We start from the raw sequence: 27,330 nt of genomic DNA, 5'->3' as shown, positions 1-27,330 counted from the left end.
GGCTTAGCTCCGTGTGCTAAATGAACGGCTTCGTAGTATTTTTTTTTTTTTTTTCTCCGTAATGTTTATAATAGATATTAATGAATGAATCGGAGTAAAGAAACGTTTTTTGGCATAATTGTATTTTAGAAAATCTTCTCTAAATGTTATCTATTATCTCTACCGCAAGGAAAACTTTCCATTTCACTACTGTCCGTCTTCTAAAATTGCCTGCGGAGTTTACACCAAATAGTTATTTTTTATTTATTTCTTATAATTCTAATTACCATGAATTCTTTACTTTGCAGGAAATTCAGTTTTGGCTTCAATATGGACCCGGTCCCGGATACAGACTTTCTAAGCCGGTTCATTGGGACCAGTATAAAGATTACCACTATCCATGGATGCTTTCAGGGGGAGCTGTTTCATATTGATGCGGCTCGGGCCATCATTTTAGTTAAAGGTGAGTAAATGTTCTTGTGTATCTAGTCATTCTAGGATCTATACTGAAATGTGCAGAAATAATTTAAGCACATTTCTTCTGTAAGGATTGCGGATTAAAAAAAAACCAAACAAACTGGTCAATATTTCATTTTGAATGAGCAAACTGGCACAAAATCTGTAAAGCATCAGTTAGATGGGTTTATCACTGGCAGACGCAGACAGGAAAGGGCCCCTGTGACAGAGCAATATATGGGCCCTTTGCAGCCCAAGAGCTCTTAAAATCCAAAATTGCATTTGCTTTGGAGGTAGAAGTGGCCTCCTTACATCTTGGGCCCATGTGCGGCTGCACAGGTATCAGCAGTGATATGTCCGCCCCTGGGCTTTATCCAGCGCTGTGGTTAAAAAAAAAATGAACTAACAGTCAGGTAGTTGCCTGCTGTGCCCAGCGCCGATCTCTGCCACCCAAGAGCCATCACAGAACGCTCCTGCCAGCGATTCAGCCGCTTCCTCTGACATCACGTCTACAGCAGGGCCGTCGAGTCAGAGTCTTTGTTCATTTTGGTGGAGTCGGTATATAATAGAGCAACTCCTAAAATATATACTAAATTGGGTACAGTAGTTCAATGCAGTTTGTGGGTAATATTTTTTTCATAAGAATTTGGTAAAGTTATGAAATGTCCTATTCCTGATCTAAGGGTCTAGACTTTTAGCTGAGATGAATCTGTGCTACAGTAAATTTATCACTTAAACATGAGCCATGTATGAGGGAGTCGGAGTCGTGGAAATTGAGGGGTCGTAGGTTTGGCTTACCAACTCCACAACCCTGATCTACACTGCGGTGGCTTCTCTTCCGCTTAGGTGGCGTCTACAGGGCGGCGGCTTCTCTTCTGCTGTGGTGGCGCCTACAGGGCGGCGGCTTCTCTTCTGCTGATGTGGCGCCTACAGGGCGGCAGCTTCTCTTCTGCTGAGGTGGCGCCTACAGGGCGGCAGCTTCTCTTCTGCTGAGGTGGCGCCTACAGGGCGGCAGCTTCTCTTCTGCTGAGGTGGCGCCTACAGGGCGGCAGCTTCTCTTCTGCTGAGGTGGCGCCTACAGGGCGGCGGCTTCTCTTCTGCTGAGGTGGCGCCTACAGGGCGGCGGCTTCTCTTCTGCTGAGGTGGCGCCTACAGGGCGGCGGCTTCTCTTCTGCTGAGGTGGCGCCTACAGGGCGGCGGCTTCTCTTCTGCTGAGGTGGCGCCTACAGGGCGGCGGCTTCTCTTCTGCTGAGGTGGCGCCTACAGGGCGGCGGCTTCTCTTCTGCTGAGGTGGCGCCTACAGGGCGGCGGCTTCTCTTCTGCTGAGGTGGCGCCTACAGGGCGGCGGCTTCTCTTCTGCTGAGGTGGCGCCTACAGGGCGGCGGCTTCTCTTCTGCTGAGGTGGCGCCTACAGGGCGGCGGCTTTGCTTCTGCTGATGTGGCTCCTACAGGGCGGCGGCTTCTCTTCCACTTTATTTTGATGAAAGGGTGTGACTACCAATGTCATGCTGATTGACAGCTGGGTCCTCACTGAATTATTGTGCAGTCGGCTGGGATTGTCCAGTCGTAAGTGACCCCTTAAAGGCCTAGTCAATGCTGCCAGTTTGGAGTCCGGTGATGCACAAGTGTGCACTAATTCTGGTGAGTGTAGGGGTGCCGTTGGCGCTGCAGCGAAGACTCTTCCTTACATCCAAGCACTTTTTTGTGAGGGCTATGCATGGTCATAAAGAATACCTTTTTGGAAAGATTAAAGGTCCATTTAACGATCAGCAACTTGTTTGTGATCGGTGGTCCTTTAATAGCTTGTCTATACCGGCAGACCACACTTCTGATGCGTACCACTATACATAGGCTTCCATTGTTCTCGGTAGCACAAGTCCTGTTTACACAGAAAGATGCGCTGTCGAAAACTATGATCTTTCATGTAGCACAAAAGATTATTTCACCCGACAAATGAGGGTATTGCTTGTTTATTGGGTGATCGTCAGCCTGTTCAGACTGCAAGATTATTGTGAAATGAGCGTTCGCAAGAAAATTGGGGGCTTTCTCTCCCTCTTTTTCTGGTGATGTCATAGATTCTGGAGAATTAAATTACTGTTAAGTCTCTAATTAGCATTATAATCATATTTATTTCAGACTAATTTGTTGTATGTTCTATTTCAGTGAAGGATTTAAGCACTGGTAAGACTTCACCGGGAGCCAAACTGTTTTTTGGAAACGTTATTCTGAAAGGTATTGTGTGTGTTCCCCCCCCCTGTTTCTCAATGCTCAGTAAAATCTGTATTCAGTGAAGACAGATTATTACATTCCTGAGAGAGGAGAGGACAGATAATACGGATAAGATTCTATATATAAGAAGGGATCTAGAGGCAGAGTCCCTCCCTCCTGTTTGCCCACCTGGCAGAGAAAGAAGCAGATTTCTCTCATGTCGCTGGACACCCCTGGGCCATTAGTGCCTTTAACATGGAGTGATAATGCAGACGTTCTGTGTATTCTTTGCGACTTGTTGTGGACTGCAGGGAGCTCAGAGGGTAACTTCTGTCTTTGGTTTGTGTTGCTATTTTAATTTCTGTATCTTTGTTCCACACTATCAGTTATAAAGTTCACCTTGACCTGGTTTACCTCCCTGTTCTCTGCTTCTGTAGTGCTATTTTGATTCTTTGGTTTCTGATCTATGCTCATGTTCTGACCACCCACTTGCTTTCTTATTGTGACCTTGACTTAGGCCTTCTGGTAACGACCCCACTTGATGACCCTTCTTACTGTCTAGGAGACTAGAAGCAGAACTTGTCTGATCGCCTCTGCTACATAGAGGTGATGAACAGATCACCTCTATGTAGCAGAAATGTTCCTGTGCTATGAGCGCTGACCACTAGGTGGAGCTCATAGCGATCAGCACATGACAACCACTGGAGTCTGCTGCAGACCCAGTGTTGTCATGCCCGCGCATCGGTGACCCGCGATCACGTGACGGGGTCACCGATGGGCGGGGCTAAGGACGCGCTCCTGGCGCTGCGATGTTAAATGCCGCTGTCAGAGATTGACAGCGGCATTTAACAAGTTAACAGCCGCTGGTGGATCGCAATTCCACCCGCGGCTGTTGTGGGCACATGTCAGCTGTAATAATCAGCTGACGTGCCCGGTTCAGTGCGGGCTCATCGCCGGAGCCCTCACTGAACCGGGGGTTACAGCCTGGTGCGTACTAATACGTCCCAGGCTGTAAAGGCGTTTTAAAGGAATAAAAATCTGAAAAATCACTATTTATTTTTTTCAAAAGGTTTTGCTTATTTCCTGAAAAAAATGTCAACATTGCTTGTAAAAGTTGAAAGTCGGGCAGGAAGTGCACTCGGGTTATGATAAATAAACAGCTTTATTATACAATAGGTTCTCTGGTCAGGGCCCCACTTGGCCGGGGGTCCACCCGCTGTCATCCTCCGCCTTCAACTGCATCTCCTTCTTCTCTCCACTGATTGGCTGACAGATGATCCTACACCTCTGATTGGTGCAGAGCTCTCAATAAATTGCCCTTACTCTTCAGACAAACAAGACGCACATCAAACCCCACATGTTGGCTCCTTGGGCACTGTCAGATACCCAATTTCTCGGAAAATGTGAAAATTACTGCTAAGCTTTTAAACCTTCTAGTATTCTAAAAAAATAAGGGACATGTATAAAATGATGGCAATATTAAGTAGTAAAGTTATGGAATTGTGGAAATCACAGGATTCATGGCATATAAATGATGGAAAAATGTTAACAAAATTTTCAAAACCTCTCGATTTTATTCAGTACCTAATATGAGCAACACACAGAGAAATCCCGGCACTTAGAGCCAAGACTGTATCAGTGAGGTTATTAATGGTCATCTGAGAAATGTACTTGGGCAAATCATCAAGATCCGCTGCTGGCAGCTTCCTTAGTAATTGCCCATCAATGATATCCCAGATGTGCTCAATGGGAGACAAGTCAAAAGACCCTGTAGGTCGTGGTAGCAGTTTTAGGCCTCACAGGCTGCTCACAGTAACACGAGCAACATGCGACCTCATGTTTTCTCATGTATTCTAAAGGCTTATTCCAATCTTCAAGATGAGAATTGTCTGTCGCAGCAAAAACTTTTTTGCAATTTAAAAATTTTTTAACCTTTCTTGAGATATTAACAATTTTCTCAACAGCATATTGGCCGGCTACCGCTGCTATGTAGCTTGTAAGCACTGCACTAATGCTGACTAGGATTAGGAGCGAAAAGCAGGCTCCAATGATCCTGGCCAGCTTTAAAACAGTGCTTACAAGCTCATTAGAAAAGCTTATAAGTACTGCGCCTGCTGGGCCACTGCTGCTAGACAGAGGTGGTGGTCGGTCTCCTAGGAACAAGCTGCAAATAAAAGAAGAATATTTTAATATGCAGTAAATTGCCAAAGTGCTTGTTTTTACTAGCTTTACACTATGAAGATGGAAATAGCCCATTAAGATGCTGTTTGCAGTCAGTTTATTAAAACATTTCCTTTAACCAAGCCTTTAATGTAATATTTTAAAATCCACGGACTGTTGGACATGTACCTTCAGCTTGTGTTCTTTATTTTTTTTAGTGGAAACTGAAGAAGACCCTTCAGATCGTGTTGATCCAGAACAAGTTGATGACAGGTAGAACACTGTACCCAATAAACTTTTTTGTAAAATATACAGTACCAGTCAAAGGTTTGGACACACTGTTCCTGCAGTGTTTGCTTTTATTGGAATGTACACATAGTAGATTCAGACTGAAGGCAGCAAAACCGCAAAGGAACACGCGTGTAAAACAAGGAGTAAAGAAACCCATATGAAACAAGCCATAATGTGTTAAACCTAAGTACCCCCTTTAACTCTAATTATGGCTTTACACTCCTTTTGGCAAACTCTACAGCTTTATCAGGCGGTCACCTTCAATGGCTTCCAGCAGTTGTGATGGAGTTCCCTGAGGTGCTGAGCTCTTGTTGGCTGTTTTGCCTTCACTCTGTGGTCCAGCTCATCCCATACCAACTCATCCCAATCGTCCTTTGTCACCCCCTGACGAAGGACGTTTGTCCAAAACGCGCGTCGGGGCTGTACCACACGGTGCCACCCACAAAGCTGGACCAACAATGCAGGTATAAAACTTTTTTTCGTACGGGTTATGATACCATGGTCTTGACATTGGTATTAACACCTAGACATAGTTATTAAAATCCATACATATGGTGCACGCGAATGGTCATTTGAATTATTATGTGGTTTACTTGGGTATCACATGTGCATCATATGCTATGGGTCTTAAGTGAACAATCTATGATCATCTAATCAGGTTACCTGTCATTCACATGTTTTTTCTTTTTCCTGCTACAATTTTCTCTTTATGTTGAGTCCTGCATAAGGATTGGAGTGCGTTAGTCACATAAATGAATTTGTCGTGTTTATGCTTGTCCCTGCAGTGCGGTCATGCTGGTGCATGTAGTGCCACCTAACCATAACTTCTAAATGAAGGTTTTTTATGATTAATTATCTTTGTCTCTCTTTTTGACCTATGATTCGGTGGTTCTCCCTTTGTTATATGTCTTACTGAATGGTCTGCCATTCTATATTGGTCCATACAGTAAGCACATGATTCTTTGTGGACCTGATCATCTGTGGGTCGGAATATGGTTATTTGTTTGTGCTGCTACATTCAGTGTTTCGTGTATCTTACCATGTCAGTTAGGTTGAGGTTGGGTGATTGTGGAGACCGTGTCATCTGATGCAGCCTCCATCCCTCTCCTTCTTGGTCACAAAGTCATTACATAGCCTGGAGGTGTGTTGGATCATTGTCCTGTTGTATGACAAATGATGGTCCCACTAATTGTAAACTGGATATGATGACATGTCGTTGCAGAATGCTGTAGTAACCATGCTGGCTAAGGGTGAATTGAATTTAGAATAAATTACCTGCAATGTCACCAGCTAAGCACCCCCACACCATCATGCCTCCCCCTCCATGCTTCACGGTGAGCACCACGCATGATCAAACCATCCGCTCTCCCTCTCTGTGTCTCACAAAGACATGGCGGTTGGTTCCAAAATTGTGAACTTTTGACTCCTCAGACCACAGTACAGATTTCCACTTATCTAAGGTCCAGTCCTTGTGTTGCTTGGCAAATCTCTTTTTTGCTTACAGTCCTTTAATTCTTGATACTTAACAGTAATTCGACCATATTGGTCTGCTTCTCACAGTCTCCTCTGGACAGTTGCTGTTGAGGTGTGTCTGCTACTTAATGTCTATGCATCATTTATGAGGGCTGTTCTCTGAGGCACTGTCATGAGGCGAGATCTTACATGGAGTCCCAGACCGAGGAAGATTGATAGTCATCTTGTGTTTCTTCCATTTTCTAATAATTGTGCCAACAGTTCTTGCCGTCTCACCATGATGCTTGACCACAATTATTGTGTCCCTGATGTCATTAGACAGCTCTTTGGTTTTGTCCATGGTGGAGAGGTTGGAGTGTGATTGAGTGTGTGGACAGGTGTCTTTTATACAGGTAACGAGTTCAAACTGATGCAATTAATACAGGTAATGAGTGCAGAGTAGGTGGGCTTCTTAAAGATAAACCAACAGGTCTGTGAGATACAGATTTCTTGCTGGTTGGTAGGTGATCAAAGACTTACTCCATGCAATAAAATGCAATTTAATTATTTAAAAATCATACAATGTGATTTTTCTGGATTTTTTTTTTTAGATTGTGTCTCTCACAGGTGAAGTGTACCTACGATAAAAATTACAGATCTCTCCATTCTTTGTAGGTGGTAAAAATTGCAAAATCGGCAGTGTATGACCTTAGTAGTACAGCAACTAGAAATAGTGAGAGTGACCATGAAGTTTATGACCTTAGTAGAGTGGCGGAAGAGTGAGAGTGACCATGAAGTATATGACCTTAATAGAGTAGCAGCTAGGAAGAGTGAGAGTGACCATGAAGTATATGACCTTAGTAGAGTGGCAGCTAGGAAGAGTGAGAGTGACCATGAAGTCTATGACCTTAGTAAAGTGGCAGCTAGGAAGAGTGAGAGTGACCATGAAGTCTATGACCTTAGTAGAGTGGCAGCTAGGAAGAGTGAGAGTGACCATGAAGTATATGACCTTAGTAGAGCTGCAGCTAGGAAGAGTGAGAGTGACCATGAAGTATATGACCTTAGTAGAGCGGCAGCTAGGAAGAGTGAGAGTGACCATGAAGTCTATGACCTTAGTAGAGCGTCTGCTAGGAAGAGTGAGAGTGACCATGAAGTCTATGACCTTAGTAGAGCGGCAGCCAGGAAGAGTGAGAGTGACCATGAAGTCTATGACCTTAGTAGAGCGGCAGCTAGGAAGAGTGAGAGTGACCATGAAGTCTATGACCTTAGTAGAGCGGCAGCTAGGAACAGTGAGAGTGACCATGAAGTATATGACCTTAGTAGAGCGGCAGCTAGGAAGAGTGAGAGTGACCGATACCTATGACTATAGTAGAGCAAAAAACTATGAGGGTGTTTTTGGCATAAAACAGAGGCTCAAAAGTAACTGTAAGGTGAACAAAGTGATCCATCCATAATAAAGCTGTGAAGAGGGAAGGAAATGTCACTGTGTCTAGTGCTGTTTTTATCAGTTTTTTGGGTACAGACCAGGGACCATGGCATGACTGTTCACATTGCTTTATCGTGCCTGTGTCAGGAGTCAACATGTAAATGCCGAAAATGAAAATATTTCCTTGACAAATATTTTTCTTCTAGTTCTCACACAAACTCAAGGTATCTTTTTTTTATGTTGTCTTCTGAAAAAGTGACCTTTAACCCAGAGCACTGACACTTCTCTAAAAAGAAAAAAATACAATAAAAAGCAATCAAAATATTGTATATACTCCAAAATGCTATAAATGAAAACTGCAGACCGCGAAGCAGAAAACAAGCCTGCACACCACCCCATTGATGGAGGGAAAAAAACTTGTAGGCTATGTGCCCACGTTGCCTTTATGAAGCAGAAAATTTCTGCTGCATAAATGCAAGTCCTCTCCCGGAAAAACGCATGCGGAATTCCACACGCGTTTATCGCGCATTTTTCGCGCGTTTATCACGCGTTTTCCACATGTGGAATTGCCTTGCGTTTTTTATGCATTGGACTAAGGCAATTCCGCTTGCGGAAACGCAAAATTAAATGACATGCTGCGGATTTTTGAACGCGGCATAAACGCTGCGGAAAAATCCGCAGCATGTGCATAGAAGTTGCGGAATCCCATTGGGGACCATGGGGTGCGGATATACATGCGTTTTTCAAGCGTTTACGCTGCGGAAATTCCGCAGCATATATGCTTGAAAAATGCTACGTGGGCACACAGCCTTAGAGGCTCGGAAAATGGCGACACATATCAACTGTTCAGTTCTGAATTTTTTTCACTACTTAAATAAATATAAGAAAAAAATCTATGGAAGTTTGGTATTGCCATAACCATACCGACCTGGAGAATCATGTTGACAGATCAGATTTACCATACAATGAATGCTGTAAAAAAAAAACTTCAGAATTGCTTGTTTTTTTTTTTTTCTGCAATTTCACTGCATTTGGAATTTTTTCGCTATTTTCCGGTACATTGAATGGTGTCACTCAATACTACAATTCGTCCCGCAAAAAACAAGCCCTCAAACTGCTATGTTGACTGAAAAAAAAAATAGAAAAGTTATGACACTTGGAAGAAGGGGAGGAAACCAAAACTGACATGAAGGGGTTTAAAGGGAAGACCTCATCAAAATAACCCGCTGTTCAACTTAGATTTTTGTGTTCCTTGTATCTTTATTAAAAACTAAAAATAGTAATTTAGCAGTTTTCACATTGACTTTGTTAGACTCATTCCTCCTGTCCTTTCAGGAAGAGTTTTCAGCAGCCTCCCTTATCATCCGAGTCAGGATTACAGTGAGTTATAGCACCTCTATAGACAGCTGATAACACAAGATTCATCACAGCTGACCTTGCTCTACTTGCACAATGACCTTTGCACACGCTCATTCAATGCTTCATTTCAAAAGCGTCTGTTCATTGCTGCTAATGTGTGTGTGTGTGTGTGCGCGTTTCCTACAACAGCAAGTTAGTGTAAAAAGTACTGCACTGGCCAGTGTGAAAACTGCAAGATTTCTATTTTTTTACTTATAAAGTTTGTGATATTAAAAAAATAAAACGGAAACTTGATGTATTCATAATCTTGACAACACATAGTAACCCTTTTTCATACAATTTTTCAGCACTGGTGACGTGATATCAGAAGATGACATTAAACCGGCCCTAATGCCTGAAAAGGTTGAGGCTTCGGCTCTTCAAAATGTGAAAGAAAGTGACGTACAGATCCCAAACTATTCAGGTATGTTATATTAAAGATTCATATAGGAGTGACTACTAAAGGATAGTCCATCAATATCAAAGTAGTGAACAATCCCTGTAAATGTCTACAAAGGGTAAATAGCAACAATTACGCAGTATTTTGAAGAAGACATTTCATTCACGTCAGAGTTTTCAATCAGGCCTCCTGAACACCTCCGCACAGAACACGTCAGTGAAAAAATGGTACCAGTATAATCAGTGTTTCCCATCAGTGTGTCATCCGTGTGTCCGTTTTCCCCATCAGTGTGTCATCCGTGTGTCCGTTTTCCCCATCAGTGTGTCATCCGTGTGTCCGTTTTCCCCATCAGTGTGTCATCCGTGTGTCCGTTTTCCCCATCAGTGTGTCATCCGTGTGTCCGTTTTCCCCATCAGTGTGTCATCCGTGTGTCCGTTTTCCCCATCAGTGTGTCATCCGTGTGTCCGTTTTCCCCATCAGTGTGTCATCCGTGTGTCCGTTTTCCCCATCAGTGTGTCATCCGTGTGTCCGTTTTCCCCATCAGTGTGTCATCCGTGTGTCCGTTTTCCCCATCAGTGTGTCATCCGTGTGTCCGTTTTCCCCATCAGTGTGTCATCCGTGTGTCCGTTTTCCCCATCAGTGTGTCATCCGTGTGTCCGTTTTCCCCATCAGTGTGTCATCCGTGTGTCCGTTTTCACCATCAGTGTGTCATCCGTGTGCTGTACGTGTTTTTCACAGACCCATAGACTTGTAATCACCCTTGTCATCTGTGCTGCTAGAAAAACAATGGACAGGTCTATGTAAAAACCAGGACATGTGCATAACAGCATAGATTGCAATGGGCATGAATGCTAGCCGTGAAAAAACATATCCCAGGCGTACTGGAAACACGGATGTGTGAAGACGGCCTAAGTCTGGATTCACATGTATATATGTTTTGTGGTCTGGATCACGATGTATGGACTGGCCGCGGGTCTCCTGCGCGGAGTTTGACAGCCTCACGTATGCCTACTTAGCTTTCGCGTTGGGATCATGAGACCCGCGGCCAGTCCCTACATCGCGCTCTGTACTTGGAGCGCAGAGCTTAGTGGTGTGAATGCGGCACTACTTCTGTTGTATACATGGCTTAGGCTATAATTCCAGGTGCCAGTGGGAGAAAAAAAAGTCGAGCAGGACCTTGTGACATGAGGTGACAACAAATCCACAACACTTCACTGAAAAAGGGTCACATGCATGGTTAAAATAGCGGTCCCTTCAGGCCTCGGTTATATATAATGGCGTCGTCACCGGTGCGAAATACTGATCAAAAATGCACTTGCACCCCTCCCATCCATGAGAAGGTGCATGCTTGTAAGACAAATAAGGCGCCAGTTACACTGGTACTTGTAGTGCCCCATTCTGGCTAGCAGCCCATTGGTCACCCACATACTATAGTGTTGGATTCTACTGTATGTAGATACTATTAGGCGGACTGTCTGTAAATTGATGATTAAGGTGTTTTGCTTGTATAGTTTACTTGCATAGTGTAGGATAGCCATGTGACCGATGGACTGTAAGCCAGCATGGTGCACTACACGTACTCATGTGACAAGCACCTATACCAGCCATAGACTTCAATAAGCAAGTCTCATCTGAACTATGGAAGGGACTAGTGCTTGCTGCAATATCTTTTCACACGAACATTTGGTCTGTAATGAAAACAATCAGCTGTATTGAATACAGTGGCATGTAAAAGTTTGGGCACCCCTGGTCAAAATTACTGCTATTGTGAACAGTTAAGCAAGTGTAACCCCTTCACGACCTTGGACGCATCCATATGTCCGGTCTTTAGGTGCTTACCAACCTTGGAAGTATGGATACGCCTAGGCAACTTTGCGCACACAGAAGGGCCCGATCGTTGCTATGGCGACCCGATATAGTCATGACGACATCCAGGTCACCAGAGCTAGCAAACTTGCTACACCAAGCTCAGAGCATGATGTAGCAAGTTTGTCTGTCAGTGCAGCGCTGACAGTTTGTACAGCATAGGAAAGCTCCTGCATCCCCTATGCTTTTACAAGCGATCAGCCTGCAAGAAGTGAAAGTCCCATCGTAGGAAAAAGTAAAAATAAATTGTAAAAACATTAAAAAAAATCACAAAATAATTAAAAAATATATATTGTACCTATAAATAAAATGGTTTTTATGAAAAATTATCTAAACAAAAAAAGTGCAAACATTTAGGATCGTCGCGTCCAGAATGACCTGACCTATAAAATCGTCCCGCTATACAGCTCCATCAGCAGAAAAAGAAAAATTCACACTCGCCTTTATGAGTTATGCAGTTAGGCACAACTCTAAACATCGTTTTGGGTAACATAAAGATTCCTTCACTTGGTAGCTGCCGCTCCAGTGTACGGTGTAGATAATTTTTCCTTCCCGGATAATCCCTTCCACGTGGATGTATAAAAAAGCAAAGAATGGGGTTTTCTGGCTGGTGCTTCTGTTCCATCGGGGGAAATTGACTAATAAATGATGTGGTCCAGTTTCACTTATTTACCCTTGTGTACAAAACTGACAAGTTTTCAGCAAATACAAAAATTACATTCTTGCCACAAAAATGTCATGTTTTCCAGTACGTCCCCCAGGACAGCACACATGGAGGTAGTCCTTCCTTGACCTATGACGGGACAGGATCACAGAGAGGTTAAAAGGCCCGTCCCACCTCCACCCTCCAGTGTTTTTTCCTATCCTTTGCAGGACAGATGCAGGAGAGGAGTGCGCATCAGAGCGAAGATTACCTGGGAGGTCAGGGGGATCAATCTCCTTCCTTCCCTCTGTGAAGAGGCTTCGGGCTGATGCCTCACTGGGCGGGGGTCCCTCAGCCAGGTCAGTAGAGCAGTGCCTCCTGGCTTCACCGCTTCCCTCAGTGAAGGACTCTCGGCATCAAGCTGCATGTGCTCCAAGGTGAAGCTTCCTTCTACGGACTCAGCGGGATTGGGGGGTCTTGGCCTTCCTTTCCCTCTGTCAAGCATTTCGGGGCCGACCCCTTTCTGGGCTGAGGTCCCTCAGCCAGCAGCCAGCCTGTGCATCATTCCCAGTGTGACGCCGCTTCCCTCCATGATGGGCTCTCGGCATTACCAGCTCCCCCTGTTCTTCTAATGGGTGTGGAACCAGCACAGGTAAGTGTACGGTAGATGGGCTAGGCTTCTGGGTGATAACTAGCTTCATGCCTTATGCCAAAGCTGGGCTTAGAGCCCCATGTGCTAAAGTTTGACTTCAGTTAGTCGCATGTCATGGCTGCACAGGGCCTCATTATTGGGCTTCACAGTTTGACTTATGCCAAGCATGTTTGTCTCTATGTATGGTGGAATAAACACATGCTTCACTATTGTCTGCACACCAGTATCCGTCTAAAGGACACATTATCTCCATGAAGTCTGCCCTCCAGCTGCTCCTCATTAAAGTGGCTCCTTCAGGTGGGACTAGTCTGACAATTGAGGTGTACTACTCAGTTTATTCGGAGTTCAGATGAATTACTCTTGAAACGGAGTCTAGTCTCTTGTCTAGCGCCTTCAAACACAGCTCTAGTCTGTGCCTCTTAGTGCCTCTCTACCTCTTAGTGCCTCATGGTACCCCATGGTGCCTCATGGTACATCATAGTGCCTCATGGCGCTGCATAGTGCCTCATGGTACCCCATGGTGCCTCAAGGTGCCTCATGGTACATCATAGTGCCTCATGGCGCTGCATAGTGCCTCATGGTACCTCAGCATACCTCATAGTGCCTTGTGGTACATCATTGTGCATCAGTGTGCCTTGTGGTACATCATTGTACCTCTCTGCATCAGTATGCCTTATAGTGCCTCATTGTACTTTATAGGGCCTCTGTGCCTGTGGCTTTGTGCCTATGGCTTATGCCCCGGGACGCTGGCATCGTGCCTCGTACCTTGTGTCTGCAGCCCACCTTTTCACACTTTGCCTCTGGCCTCGATTCTGGTTATAAAGTCTTCATATTTCTGGACCCAGATCCAGCTTCCTTTGCCTCAATCTTTGCATCTGGGCTTAGCCAGAGGAACAACTATGATCTGATTGGCCTAGTATTTTGTTTGGAACAGGGATCTCAATTCATCTACTGCCTTTAAGTACTGAAGTTGTGGTGGAAAGGACACCCATGTCTATTGAGTTTATCCTATAAAATGACATACTACTGTTCCGGGGAGTAGAGAAACCCACGAGATAGATGCTAATCATGTTGGGGGAAAGAATCCTTCCCGACTCCCCATACGGCGATTGGTCTAGTTTCCTAGATCATCCTCCTGTTAAAGATTCTAGTCCCATAGTCTATAATATTTTATGTTTATCAAGGAGGGTATCTCGACCCTCTTTTTGTACTTTTGTTGTGAATCAACAGTACAGCATGATATGGCAGAAGACCCCGTACTCTCACTAGTGCTACAGCAGTCAGGCGCCTACAATAAAGAATCTGTATCTGGGGTTCTTACCGTTAAGTCCCCGTTATAGTCCCACTGCCTCACAGCAGATAGTTTCTTCCCATCACAGAGGGAGATTATCATTCCTCTAGCTACAGAGGAGGATCCCTGTCACGGGTGCAGTCCGGAGGTACAAATATCACTGAGAAGACCTTTTAGGCCTTTATTTTCTCCAGGCCGAGCCCAAGTTTGATAACTGGTCCTGGATATATTAAAATAAATAAAATTATACATAATGCAAACGTCAACATGAAATTTCTGGAATAGTTACTTGTATAGAGGCATTTTCTAAAGGATACTCTCTTGTGGGAAGAGGTTCTTACCAGTCCCCAGAGTTTTACCAAGGTCCTGGATTATGAATCAGATGTGAATATGACATGATATATGGCACAACCAATGGTAAGGGCATTTATTTAGGCCACTGTCCTTAATTTCAGAGCCCAGACTCGGTGTCGTTAACATCGGCACCACAGTGGGGGTGATCTACGCCAGGGTTCCCCAACTCCAGTCCTCAAGGCCCACCAACAGGTCATGTTTTCAGGATTTCCTTAGTATTGCACAGGTGATGGAATTATTGCCTGTGCAGGTGATGCAATTATCACCTGTGTAATACTAAGGAAATCCTGAAAACATGACCTGTTGGTGGGCCTTGAGGACTGGAGTTGGGGAACCCTGATCTACGCTTCTCTATCAGGGGTTCTGATGAGGAGCCCAGCATTGGTAATGGCAGGGGATGTTACCTGCCAGCCTGCATAGTCATTAGTTTCAATAATATCCAGCCCTTAAGGCCTAGAGATCTAGAGAGTAGATGTCCGTGGGCTCCTGTTTGCATTGCACATATATATCAGACACTCGTTATGGTGATTTATCTTTGCAGATCTCTTTACTTGTCTATATTTCTTCTGATCGTACAGATCTTTTCGATATCTGGCCTGGTTCCTGCCCAGGACTTTAGTCCCTGGAGGCTTCTGTACCCACCCTGGTGCTATTGATTTGGTATTTCTCCTTTCGTGCTGTCCTGAGGGACGTACTGGAAAAAGGGCATTATTCTTACCGTTAATTCTGTTTCCAGGTAGTCCCTCAGGACAGCACCCTTATTTCCCTCCCTTATTTTTATCTTTGGGCTGGCTCGGGATCGGTCTTCCCGCAGGTCGTTCGTTCGTCTGGTCGCCATGGCTCTGGGTTGAGCTGGAGCTGTTAAAGTGGTTCTTATGAGTTTCTAGTGGCTCTTATAGACCATTTGCATCCATCCTTCGGTGGTAATTGGTAAAAACACTGGAGGGTGGAGGTGGGACGGGCCTTTTAACCTCTCTGTGATCCTGTCCCGTCATAGGTCAAGGAAGCTTCCTCCTATCGTGCTGTCCTGAGGGACTTCTTGAAACAGAATTAACGGTAAGAATAATTCCCTTTTTTATGTCTCAGTAATAAAATTCTGTGGGGCACCTATGGGTTAAAAATACTCATTGCACCCCTAGATAAATTCCTTAGGAAGTGGAGTTTCCAATATGGGGTCACCTGGGTTTTTTTCTGCTGTTCTGGCTCCTCAATGGCTCGGCTAATGGAGCCAAAATCTGTAGCGCTGCTTCCCATCTGATACCCACCGTGTGCTCGAACAGTAGTGTACAACCACATATGGGGTATCACTGTATTTTAGTGGAAAAAAATAAAAATTTTTGTTCTTACAACTAGAAGTTAAAAATGCTCAGTACACCCCTAGATAATGTATCAGGCTTGTTTAGATTTTCTTTTGAATACTTCAGATGCTGAATTTTATGGTGAGGACACAGGAGAGGTTTTCTTCTAATGACTCTTCCATGAAGGCCATATTTGTGCAGGTGTATCTGAACAGTAGAACAATGTACCACAACTCCAGAGTTTCCTAAATCTTTCTGAAGGTCTTTTGCAGTCAAGCGGGGGTTCTGATTTGCTTCTCTAGCAATCCTACGAGCAGCTCTCACTGAAATTTTGCTTTGTCTTCCAGACCTTATCTTGACCTTCACTGTTCCTGATAACTGCCATTTCTTAATGACATTTCAAAATGAGGAAAAGGGCAACTTGAAAACACTTTGCTATCCTCTTATAGCCTTCTCCTGCTTTGTGGGTCTCCAACATTTTCATTTTCAGAGTGCTAGGCAGCTGATTAGAAGAACTTGTGGCTGCTGTTTTTTGCTCCAAGTTAGAGGAGGCTGGGTTTTTATAAAGCTGGGACATTTGCATCACCTGGCCTTTCCTAATGGTGATCGTGAACAAGTCTTAAATCTAACAGGCTAATTAAGGTCTGAAACCTTGGTCAAAGTTATCTGAGCACACACATCTGTAAGGGTGCCCAAACTTTTGCATTGGCCCATTTTCCTTTTTGTTATTTTTAAAATGTAAAAAATGACAATAAGAAAAGGAAATGTGTCATCTTAAACTTCAGGGCTTTTAGAGATCATTTCATCGTCAACTTGCTTAACTGTTCACAAACTTTTACATGCCACTATAAAGTTGGTCCGAGTGATTTCAGTTTTTTCATGGAGAGCACCAAGACTAAAAATACATTCTTATCCCTATGAAAACCATTTTACCGTCAATAGTCGCAGTGAATCCTAGAGCACATTCCAATACCCCAATTGTGGATGAACCGTGGGATTCTTCAGTATTTGCATTGGCCGTGAGATTTTTAACAATATCTGTAGGGTAAATTGACAAGGGCTGCATATTTGAGTTTGGGATAGCATGTCAATTTAAGGCCTCATTCAGATGTCCGATTTTCACAGGGGCTGTGCACATGTCCATGTTTTCCAGACCGACTGGTTAGAAAAAAATAAGAGACCTGTCAGTTTTTGATCTGAGTCACGGATCGATATTACCCATACAAGTCTATAGGTTCATGAAAAATGAGAAAATCACTGCTGGTAAAAACGGACCTACTGACCAAACACTGATCCTTTTTTGGCATAATGCACAATGTGGATATGTAGCAGGAACTGGAGCTGATATGGGGATGTGCAGCCCAGGCTGTTTAACTCCTTGCATGCCATTAGTCCAGCATATAACGATTTTTGAAGAGGCAAAGGGCTCCCTCTGTCACCAAACGAACCCCCCCACACCCTCACATGCTGATGTGACAAGTATGGAATCCAATTCCAGCTCCAATTCCCAAAAATTTGGGATGCTGTGTGAAAAGTTACAAAAAAAAAACAAGAATGCAATAGTTTGTAAATCTTATTTTAATGAATTTAACGGCCTTCACCTCAATCTCGAGCCATGGCGACTTGGTGGATGCACCATCTGTAGAAAGATCGATCTTGTGCAAGCCTAAATAGGTCCACCAGGGTCTTCTCCATCGTTTTCTTGACCGTATCAAGCCATCGGTCTCCTGTTTTTCCTCTTCACCTTGTTCCTTCTCATTTTCTGACCATGATGTCGTTCTCTAGTGATTTTCTCTCTTCGTATGATGTTTCCAAAGGATAAATTATTTCCAATGGGACATAAAACACAGATCAGAAGGTGAAAGTTTGAAATTTTTTCCATTTCTTTTGAAAAAATTAATTAATTTCGAAATTGGCGACAGCAACACATCTCAAAAAAGTTGGGCCATGTCTACCATTGTGTATCATCCCCCTTCCTACAACAGTCTGTAAATTTCTGGGAAGTGAGGAGACAATTGCTGGAGCTTTGGGAGAGGAACGTTGTCCCATTCTTGTCTGATGTAGGATCTTGCTGCTCCTCAGTACTGGGTCTTATTTATCAGATATTTCATAATGCGTCACATGTTTTCTATTTGTTGAAAGGGGTGAAAGCGGACAACCCTTTTAATGAAATGATATTTAAAAGCAAGTATTTTTTTTTTTTTAATTGCAGGTGACGAAGACCTAAATTATATTCTGATAGACCAGTTCCAACCAATGTTTGGACCAGCAGTAAGTAAATATATATTGGTAATTTTTTTTAAGAAGTTATTAGTGGATTCAAAAAGCCATAAACTAGGTAGTTAGCTTAGTGTATAATCATATGTTCCATAAAAATATGATCTTGCCACTTATTTAAAAAAAACAAACAATAACCAACAGTAAGTAATTTCCCAAACCCCTAATATTATGGATCTTCTTCACTCTTGCACTTTTAATTCACTTTTCACCTTTGAACCAGTAACAGTAGAAGTTACCAGGCTCCTTGCTACTTACCCTACTACCCGCACCAGTGACCCTATTCCATCAGAGTCCCTTTATATGTATATGGCATTATGGCATCACCTGTAATGTTTAACTTCTCTCTTTCATCTGGTTTCTCTCCCTTCTTTTTCAAATACGCTGTCATATATGCTTTACTAAAAAACTAACATCCCTCAACAGAAGTGCAATGATAGCTACAGACCTGTCTCTAAACGCATGGATCGCTTGGTCTACTCTTGTCTAGACTGCTATCGCTCTGATAACTCTTCTTGACCCTTTACCATCCGGTTTCCATTCTTTACACACTGTGGCTCACCAACTCCTATTCACTATGCTCCTCTCTATCGGTCTCGAGGATACCGCTCTCTTGGTCGTCTTCCTTTCTCTCTGACGTCTCTTTCAGTGTTTTATTTGCTGGCTCTTCTTCCTCTTCCCCTTATGCCGGTATGACATTACACACGAACCGTGCTAGGATCCAAATACTGGTCCTGACTGTTTGGTCTCCTCAATGGAGCTCCATCGGCATATATGAAGCAGTTTTATCACGTTGAGATACTCGGTGGTTGGCTGAGTCTTTTGATCCTAGCTCAGTTTGTGTTTCACCGATGTGGTGTTTCTCAGCGTTTATTCGTAGGTCCCCTCCTCTTTTTTTTTATTATCTACACTGCCCTATTGGACAAGCTATCAGCAGATTTATCTTTCAGTACCACCCTACCCATGCCCTTCATTCTGCTAATCATCAAAGACTAATGTACTCTATAATCCAAATCTTCCACTTCTATCTGCAAGAATTTTCTCATGCTGCACCAGATCTCTGGAATGCACTACCCTAGACAATCTGCTTAATTCCCAGTGTCACCGTTTAAGGCATCTTCTAAAAAACATCTGTCCCCACTCTCCATGCAATTTATATCTGGACTTATACTTGTCTGGTGACTGGTTCATGCATCGTTATTTGAAAACCCCAATTTATTTATTATACTGATGACTGGACCATAGAAAGCAAGCACTTTTTACCTTTTGTTTCACGCCTATTTCCTTATCAAATGTGAGCTTATGAGTAGGGCCCTTAATCCTTAATTGCTGAATTATGTCTTACTCTGTAATGTCTGATATTGTCTGTACGTCCTCTGATGTGTAAGGTGCAGCTGAATATGTTAGTGCTACATAAATAAAATAATCACTATTAATGGTTGAAACCACAGGCAGGTTGCCAAAGCAGCGTGTTAGAGATGCTGTTCCTTTAGCTGGTTTTGTGTTTATGGGATAGGAAATATAGTATCACATGATTGCCAGTATATGTAATAGAAGGACTGCTAAAGCCAAGCAGAATTATCTTATCTAAGTGTATAAGGTTGATGAACAATGGCAATGTGCTCACCTGATAGGGTTGTGTGTGACACAGGCACTAATATTGCATAGTTGGCATCATCCACAGATAAGTATAAATTGTACTATAAAGCCAGGAATTGTGGACTTCAATTACGCTGCTGATTCCAAAAAAGATCCGAAGACGAGATAAATTTAAGTGGTTGATTGTCCACGAGTTTCAAAGTCAAAACTGACTCCTTCCTCAGGACAACAACATGCAAATTTGGGGTTGTCCAGACAAAATATACAGTTAGGTCCATATATATTTGGACAGAGACAACATTTTTCTAATTTTGGTTCTAGACATTACCACAATGAATTTTAAACAAAACAATTCAGATGCAGTTGAAGTTCAGACTTTCAGCTTTCATTTGAGGGTATCCACATTAAAATTGGATGAAGGGTTTAGGAGTTTCAGCTCCTTAACATGTGCCACCCTGTTTTTAAAGGGACCAAAAGTAATTGGACAGATTAAATAATTGTAAATAAAATGTTAATTTCTAGTACTTGGTTGAAAACCCTTTGTTTGCAATGACTTTCTGAAGTCTTGAACTCATGGACATCACCAGACGCTGGGTTTCCTCCTTTTTGATGCTCTGCCAGGCCTTCACTGCGGTGGTTTTCAGTTGCTGTTTGTTTTTGGGCCTTTCTGTCTGAAGTTTAGTCTTTAACAAGTGAAATGCATGCTCAATTGGGTTGAGATCAGGTGACTGACTTGGCCATTCAAGAATATTCCACTTTTTTGCTTTAATAAACTCATGGGTTGCTTTGGCTTTATGTTTTGGGTCATTGTCCATCTGTAGTATGAAACGACGACCAATCAGTTTGGCTGCATTTGGCTGGATCTGAGCACACGGTATGGCTCTGAATACATCAGAATTCATTCGGCTGCTTCTGTCCTGTGTTATATCATCAATAAACACTAGTGACCCAGTGCCACTGGCCGCCATGCATGCCCAAGCCATCACACTGCCTCCGCTGTGTTTTACAGATGATGTGGTATGCTTTGGATCATGAGCTGTACCATTCCTTCGCCATACTTTTCTCTTTCCAGCATTCTAGTAGAGGTTGATCTTGGTTTCATCTGTCCAAAGAATGTTCTTCCAGAACTGTGCTGGCTTTTTTAGATGTTTTTTAGCAAAGTCCAGTCTAGCCTTTTTCTTCTTGATGCTTATGAGTGGCTTGCACCATGCAGTGAACCCTCTGTATTTACTTTCATGCAGTCTTCTCTTTATGGTAGATTTGGATATTGATACGCCTACCTCCTGGAAAGTGTTGTTCACTTGGTTGGCTGTTGTGAAGGGGTTTCTCTTCACCATGGAGATTATTCTGCGATCATCCACCACTGTTGTCTTCTGTGGGCGCCCAGGTCTTTTTGCATTGATGAGTTCACCAGTGCTTTCTTTCTTTCTCAGGATGTACCAAACTGTAGATTTTGACACTCCTAATATTGTAGCAATTTCTCGGATGTTTTTTTTCTGTTTTTGCAGCTTAAGGATGGCTTGTTTCACCTGCATGGAGAGCTCCTTTGACCGCATGTTTACGTCACAGCAAAACCTTCCAAATGCAAGCACCACACCTCAAATCAACTCCAGGCCTTTTATCTGCTTAATTGAGAATGACATAACGAAGGGATTGCCCACACCTGTCCATGAAATAGCCTTGGAGTCAATTGTCCAATTACTTTTGGTCCCTTTAAAAACAGGGTGGCACATGTTAAGGAGCTGAAACTCCTAAACCCTTCATCCAATTTTAATGTGGATACCCTCAAATGAAAGCTGAACGTCTGAACTTCAACTGCATCTGAATTGTTTTGTTTAAAATTCATTGTGGTAATGTCTAGAACCAAAATTAGAAAAATGTTGTCTCTGTCCAAATATATATGGACCTAACTGTATATCTTAATTATCAGTAGGATAGGTCTCTATCAGATCAAGGAAGGTCCACCACCCAGCACCCCAATCTTCAGTTGTTACAAGAGGCTGCATATGGAAGTCACTTCGGACTCTATCTGGCCTCGGTTCCGATGGTGTTAGTCTTCTTAGGCATCCTCTTGCCACACAAAACTCTAAAAAGACTGTACACTGCCAGAACGAAGGCCAGACGGAGTGAGAAGCGTTTCATCTGCCTCATTAGTGAGTGGCTCCGTCTGGGGTTTTTCCTGAATCGCTTCTTTTGGATATTTCGGGCAGAAATCCTGGCATAAGTGCTCAGCGTAGAGCGCAGGATAAATGTGATTAAAAAAAAAACCTTAATGTACCTCCAAAATGTTGGCAATAAAAATGTCCGCTCATCCCACAAAAAAAAATCACACTCTGATCCATCTGACAAGGGAAATTTAGGGCGTTTCCACATCTCAGGTAGTTCAAAAGGTCTGAAAAAGCAACATGATTCTCTCAAATAAAATCCCGTGATCTGTTGTGCCTAGTGCAAACACAATCCTTGCTGTGGGGCTCAATTAATCATTGGGATTGTCGATGGATTCAAAGAGATGTATAATTTCCAAGATTAGGTTACTTCTGTTTTTTTTTCAGCTGTTTTGGCACTTTAGGAGCTCTGTAAATGGTGCCTGTAAGCTTAGAACAACAAAATCTAGATTCCAAAAGCGATAGTGAGCTCCTTCCGTTCCAAGCCCTCTGTGTGCACAAACAGTAGTGCAGAACCACATATAGGGGTTTTGCCACGTTTGGCATAAATAGCATAACAAATTGTGAGGTCTACCTTTTCTATTACCCATTACACAAATGAAAACTTAGAGGCTAAAGCAATATTTTAGTGAGAAATGCGTAGCTTTTCATTTTCACAGCCCAATTTTGTCAAATTCTGTAAAGTATTTTTGTGTTAAAAATGCTCACTACATCCCTAGATTAATTTGAGGATTTTAGTTTATGGCACCTCAGAGGCTCTGGAAATGCAACATGGAGTCTGCTATATATTCCAATCAAAAGTCAAATAGTACTCCTTTTCTTCTAAGCCTCTCCATGTGCCCAAACAGTGTGGGGTATGGGCACATGTGGGAGTAATTGTGTAATAAACTGTCACCACTTTCTCCTATTATAATCCTATCAAAATTTGGACCTGAAACAAAATAGTGGAAAAAAATTAAATTTTTCATTTCACTTTGTGTTAATTGCTGTGTAGCTCCTGAAGGGTTAACAAACTTCCTGACAGCAATTTTGAATACTTCAAGGGGTGCCGTTTTTCAAATTGTATCACTTTTTGACAGTTTTCTATTATATAGGCCCCTTAAAGTCACTCTGAAACAGAATTTGTTTGTAAACAAATAGATTTTGGAAGTTTTCTTAAAAAAAAATTGCTGCTAAACTTTTAACGCTTCTAAGACCTTAACAAAACAAAATAAAATATATTTGAAAAATGATGCTGCCATAAAGTACGGTAGCGAAATGGTAAATGTTAAATAACTTTTGTGTAGTATGACTATCTGTATTTTCTCACCGATGTACAATGAGTACGGAAAGTATTCAGACCCCTTTAAATTTTTCACTTTGTTTCATTGCAGCCATTTGGTAAATTCTAAAAAGTTCTATCTTTGTCTCATCAGACCAGAGAATCTTATTTCTCATAGTCTGGGAGTCCTTCATGTGTTTTTGAGCAAACTCTATGCAGGCTTTCATATGTCTTGCACTGAGGAGAGGCTTCTGTGTGGCCACTGTTTTATAAAGTCCCGACTGGTGGAGGGCTGCAGTGATAGTTGACTTTGTGGAACTTTCTCCCATCTCCCTACTGCATCTCTGGAGCTCAGCCACAGTGATCTTGGGGTTCTTCTTTACCTCTCTCAACAAGGCTTTTCTCCCACGACTGCTCAGTTTCGCCGGACAGCCAGGTCTAGGAAGACTTCTGGTGGTCCCAAACTTCTTCCATTTAAGGATTATGGAGGCCACTGTGCTTTTAGGAACCTTACCACTACTTTATTTTTCGCCGAAAAAACTAAAAAAGTAATTGATGAAGGTTTTTCTTTGGGTATACTGACAAAAAAAGAAACGGAATTCCTTGAGGTAACATCACCCATTATTCCTATCATCCATGCGCTACCTAAAACACATAAATCGTTATCACCTATTTCTGTAAGACCAATAGTGTCAGGAATAGGCTCATTAAATGAGCATTTGGGCGCATGGCTAGATAGTGCCTTACAATCATTGGTACAAAGAATACCAGGGTTTTTATAGGATTCTCGTGATGTTTTGCATATGTTTCAAGATTTCAAATGGTCCCACAGATACACCTGGGTTTCTTGTGATGTTTCTTCTCTTTACACCAGCATTCCCCAACACATAGCTATCATGGCTGTCCAATACCACCTATACAGGTACAGTTCTTACACACCTGAACTTAAAGAGTATATAGAAAATGTGCTCTTATTTCTACTCCGCCATAATTATTTTATGTTTAATGGAAAGTTCTTTTTGCAAATTAGCGGAGTGGCGATGGGAGCCAAATTCTCACCATTCGTAGCCAATTTGACTATGGCATGGTGTGAAGAGTGTTTTATGTATATTGTCCATAATCCATTCTCATCTTCAATAAAACTATATGCTAGGTATATAGATGATATGATCATTGTCTGGGAGGGGGCGGTATCAGAGATTCCAAATTTCATCTCTTACCTTAATGACAATCAGTTTAACTTGCATTTTACACACATAGTCATCATGGTGAAAAAATGGTATTCCTGGATTTGGAACTTATTGGTGTCAATAATTGCACAATTGTAACTAAAACCTACAGAAAACCTTCAGCAGGTAATACAATTTTGGGTGCTCGTTCATTCCACCATTTTCATGTTACCAAAGCTGTTCCTGTGGGTGACTTTATTAGCGCTAAGCGGAATTGCTGCTCCAGTGCCAGCTTTGACATAGACTCCAGGACTATCAGACAGCGCCTTTCTGATCGACACTATCCCAATTGGAGCTTAAACTTGGCACAACAGATTGCAAACACTAGGAATAGGACGGACTTCATTAATAAAACTAGGATGAAATCAAATAAAAAAAACAGCTTGCCAGTTTTGGTTCTTACCCATAGTCCGCATTTTAGGTCCATTTCCCAGATAGTGCGACGCAATCTACACATTTTGCAAGATGATCCCGTCATTACAAACATCTTAAAAGATGAAGTGAGAATAGTACCAAGGAAAGCAAAAAACGCTAGGAAATGTATTATCACCTAGTTTGCATGTAAACCATCACAAAAAACCCACATCTCAAACATGGTTGTCATTAAAGGGTTATTTTAAGTGAGGACAAACTCAGTGCAAAACCTGCACAGTGTCGTTTAAAACCAATCATTTTTACAATTACGATCAGAGTGAAAAATTCAGTATAAAAAGCTTCTTAAACTGCAATAGTGATCACGTAGTTTGTTTCAGAATGCACAATCTGTAACCTCAAATATGTTGGTTCAACTATCCGTAAGCTCGAATTTAGAATCAGGGAGCACCTTCATGACATTGAAGAGCCCACAGATAGGAGCATCTCTAATATCTCAAAACAATTTGTGGAATGTCATAATCGCAGTAATTGGTCTGCGTGTATACGCGATAGAACAAATACCGAAATATATTAGAGGCAGTAGTCATACTGATGCGGTCCGCAACAAAGAAGCTTTCTGGATATTTTCTCTGAACACATATGCTCCATCAGGGCTTAATCTCAGACGAGAAATTATGTTACATTATTAAAAGCATAATATTCAGCCCTGAAAGGAAAGAGAGAAAGGAGAAAAAGGATATATACAGTACAGACCAAAAGTTTGGACACACCTTCTCATTTAAAGATTTTTCTGTATTTTCATGACTTTGAAAATTGTACATTCACACTGAAGGCATCAAAACTATGAATTAACACATGTGGAATTATATACTTAACAAAAAAGTGTGAAACAACTGAAAATATGTCTTATATTCTAGGTTCTTCAAAGTAGCCACCTTTTGCTTTGATGACTGCTTTGCACACTCTTGGCATTCTCTTGATGAGCTTCAAGAGGTAGTCACCGGAAATGGTTTTCACTTCACAGGTGTGCCCTGTCAGGTTTAATAAGTGGGATTTCTTGCCTTATAAATGGGGTTGGGGTCATCAGTTGTGTTGTGCAGAAGTCTGGTGGATACACAGCTGATAGTCCTACTGAATAGACTGTTAGAATTTGTATTATGGCAAGAAAAAAAACATGTGTTAATTCATAGTTTTGATGCCTTCAGTGTGAATGTACAATTTTCATAGTCATGAAAATACAGAAAAATCTTTAAATGAGAAGGTGTGTCCAAACTTTTGGTCTCTACTGTATATGTTGTCATTTTTTACATTATAATAATTGCAAAAAGGAAAATGGGTCAATGCAAAAGTTTGGGCACCCTGCATGGTTGGTACCTAGTAGCACCCCCTTTTGCAAGTATGTCAGCTGGTAAACACTTTTTATAGCCAGACAAGAGTCTTTCAATTCTTGTTTGAGGGATTTTCATACATTCTTCCATGGAAAATTCTTCCATTTCTGTGAGATTCCTGGGCCATCTTGTATGCACTGCTTTTTTGAGGCCTGGCCACAGATTTTCAATGATGTTCAGATCAGGGCACTGTGAGGGCCATTGTAAAACCTTCAGCTTGCGCCTTTTGAGGTAGTCTATTGTGGATTTTGACGTGTGTTTAGGATCATTATCCATTTGTAGAAGCCATCCTCTTTTCAACTTCAGCTTTTTTTGCAGATGGTGTTATGTTTGCATCAAGAATTTGTTGAAATGTAATTGAATCCATTCTACCCTTTACCTGTGAAATGTTCCCCGTGCCATTAGCTGCAACTCAACCCCAAACCATGATTGATCCACCCCCATGTTTAATGGTTGGCAAGATGTTCTTTTCCTGAAATTCTGTGCCCTTTTTTTCCCACACATATACCTTATGATCATTGTGGACAAAAGAATTCTATTTTAACCTCATAGTCCACAGGAGCAAAAGGAACAGAACTATTTAAATTTTATATTTAATCCAAAATGGAGGCAGTGTTTATGAAAAATATACAAAGGTTTTACAAATGGAGACAATACAGTAGAGAATATACAGTTACACAAAATAGGAGTTAACAAAAGAAACTTACTATAAAGACTGCAGAGACGATTCAGTATAGCTGGAGCGAAGCGCTCCTATGCCCTTTAAGCGAACGTGACCCGTTTTACACATAAATATGTACTTCCAACATGAGTGCTGACCCACCTTCGGCTGGGTCTTTTATGTTGAAGGGCTCCAGCCTTCATATTTTTATTAGAATCTCTTAACTTCTGGATTAACTTCTCGCTGGTTGATCACTGAAGCTTGCAAGTGATGCCAAATTTTCCATTATGAATTTACCTTTCTTTAGAGACCACACAAGACATAGCTGCGGTCTGTTATTTTGTACTTACCGCTCACCGGAGGGGCATACTGCTATGGAAAATTATGCATATTGTTCCTTGGCTGATCCTGCCACTAAAAATGTGTCCAATTATTATAGGAGGTATAGAACTTTAGATATTCCCTATTTTGCGTCTGTGCCGGACAGACTGCAGATTTCTG

At 42.2% G+C, this 27,330-nt stretch overlaps 1 protein-coding gene across 1 annotated transcript in view; it reads left to right on the top strand.

Annotated features, from left to right (window-relative positions):
* Positions 1-300: 300 nt before the first annotated feature.
* The window catches only part of LOC141152924 (piRNA biogenesis protein EXD1-like), a 105,831-nt gene continuing 78,801 nt past the window's right edge, over positions 301-27,330 (top strand). Inside the window, exons 1-5 of the mRNA XM_073637564.1 lie at positions 301-442; positions 2,599-2,667; positions 5,022-5,076; positions 9,679-9,794; positions 18,087-18,145. Coding sequence (XP_073493665.1) covers positions 310-442; positions 2,599-2,667; positions 5,022-5,076; positions 9,679-9,794; positions 18,087-18,145 — 432 coding nt within the window. The 5' untranslated portion in view covers positions 301-309. The remainder of the gene's footprint in view (positions 443-2,598; positions 2,668-5,021; positions 5,077-9,678; positions 9,795-18,086; positions 18,146-27,330) is intronic.

The sequence above is a fragment of the Phyllobates terribilis genome, unplaced genomic scaffold (genome assembly GCF_046119375.1).
Source record: "Phyllobates terribilis strain yellow unplaced genomic scaffold, ASM4611937v1 Scaffold_7__3_contigs__length_470593459, whole genome shotgun sequence".
In the NCBI taxonomy this organism is placed as follows: domain Eukaryota; kingdom Metazoa; phylum Chordata; class Amphibia; order Anura; family Dendrobatidae; genus Phyllobates; species Phyllobates terribilis.
Note: the sequence above shows the minus strand (reverse complement) of the source record. Positions and strands in the feature narration are given on the sequence as shown.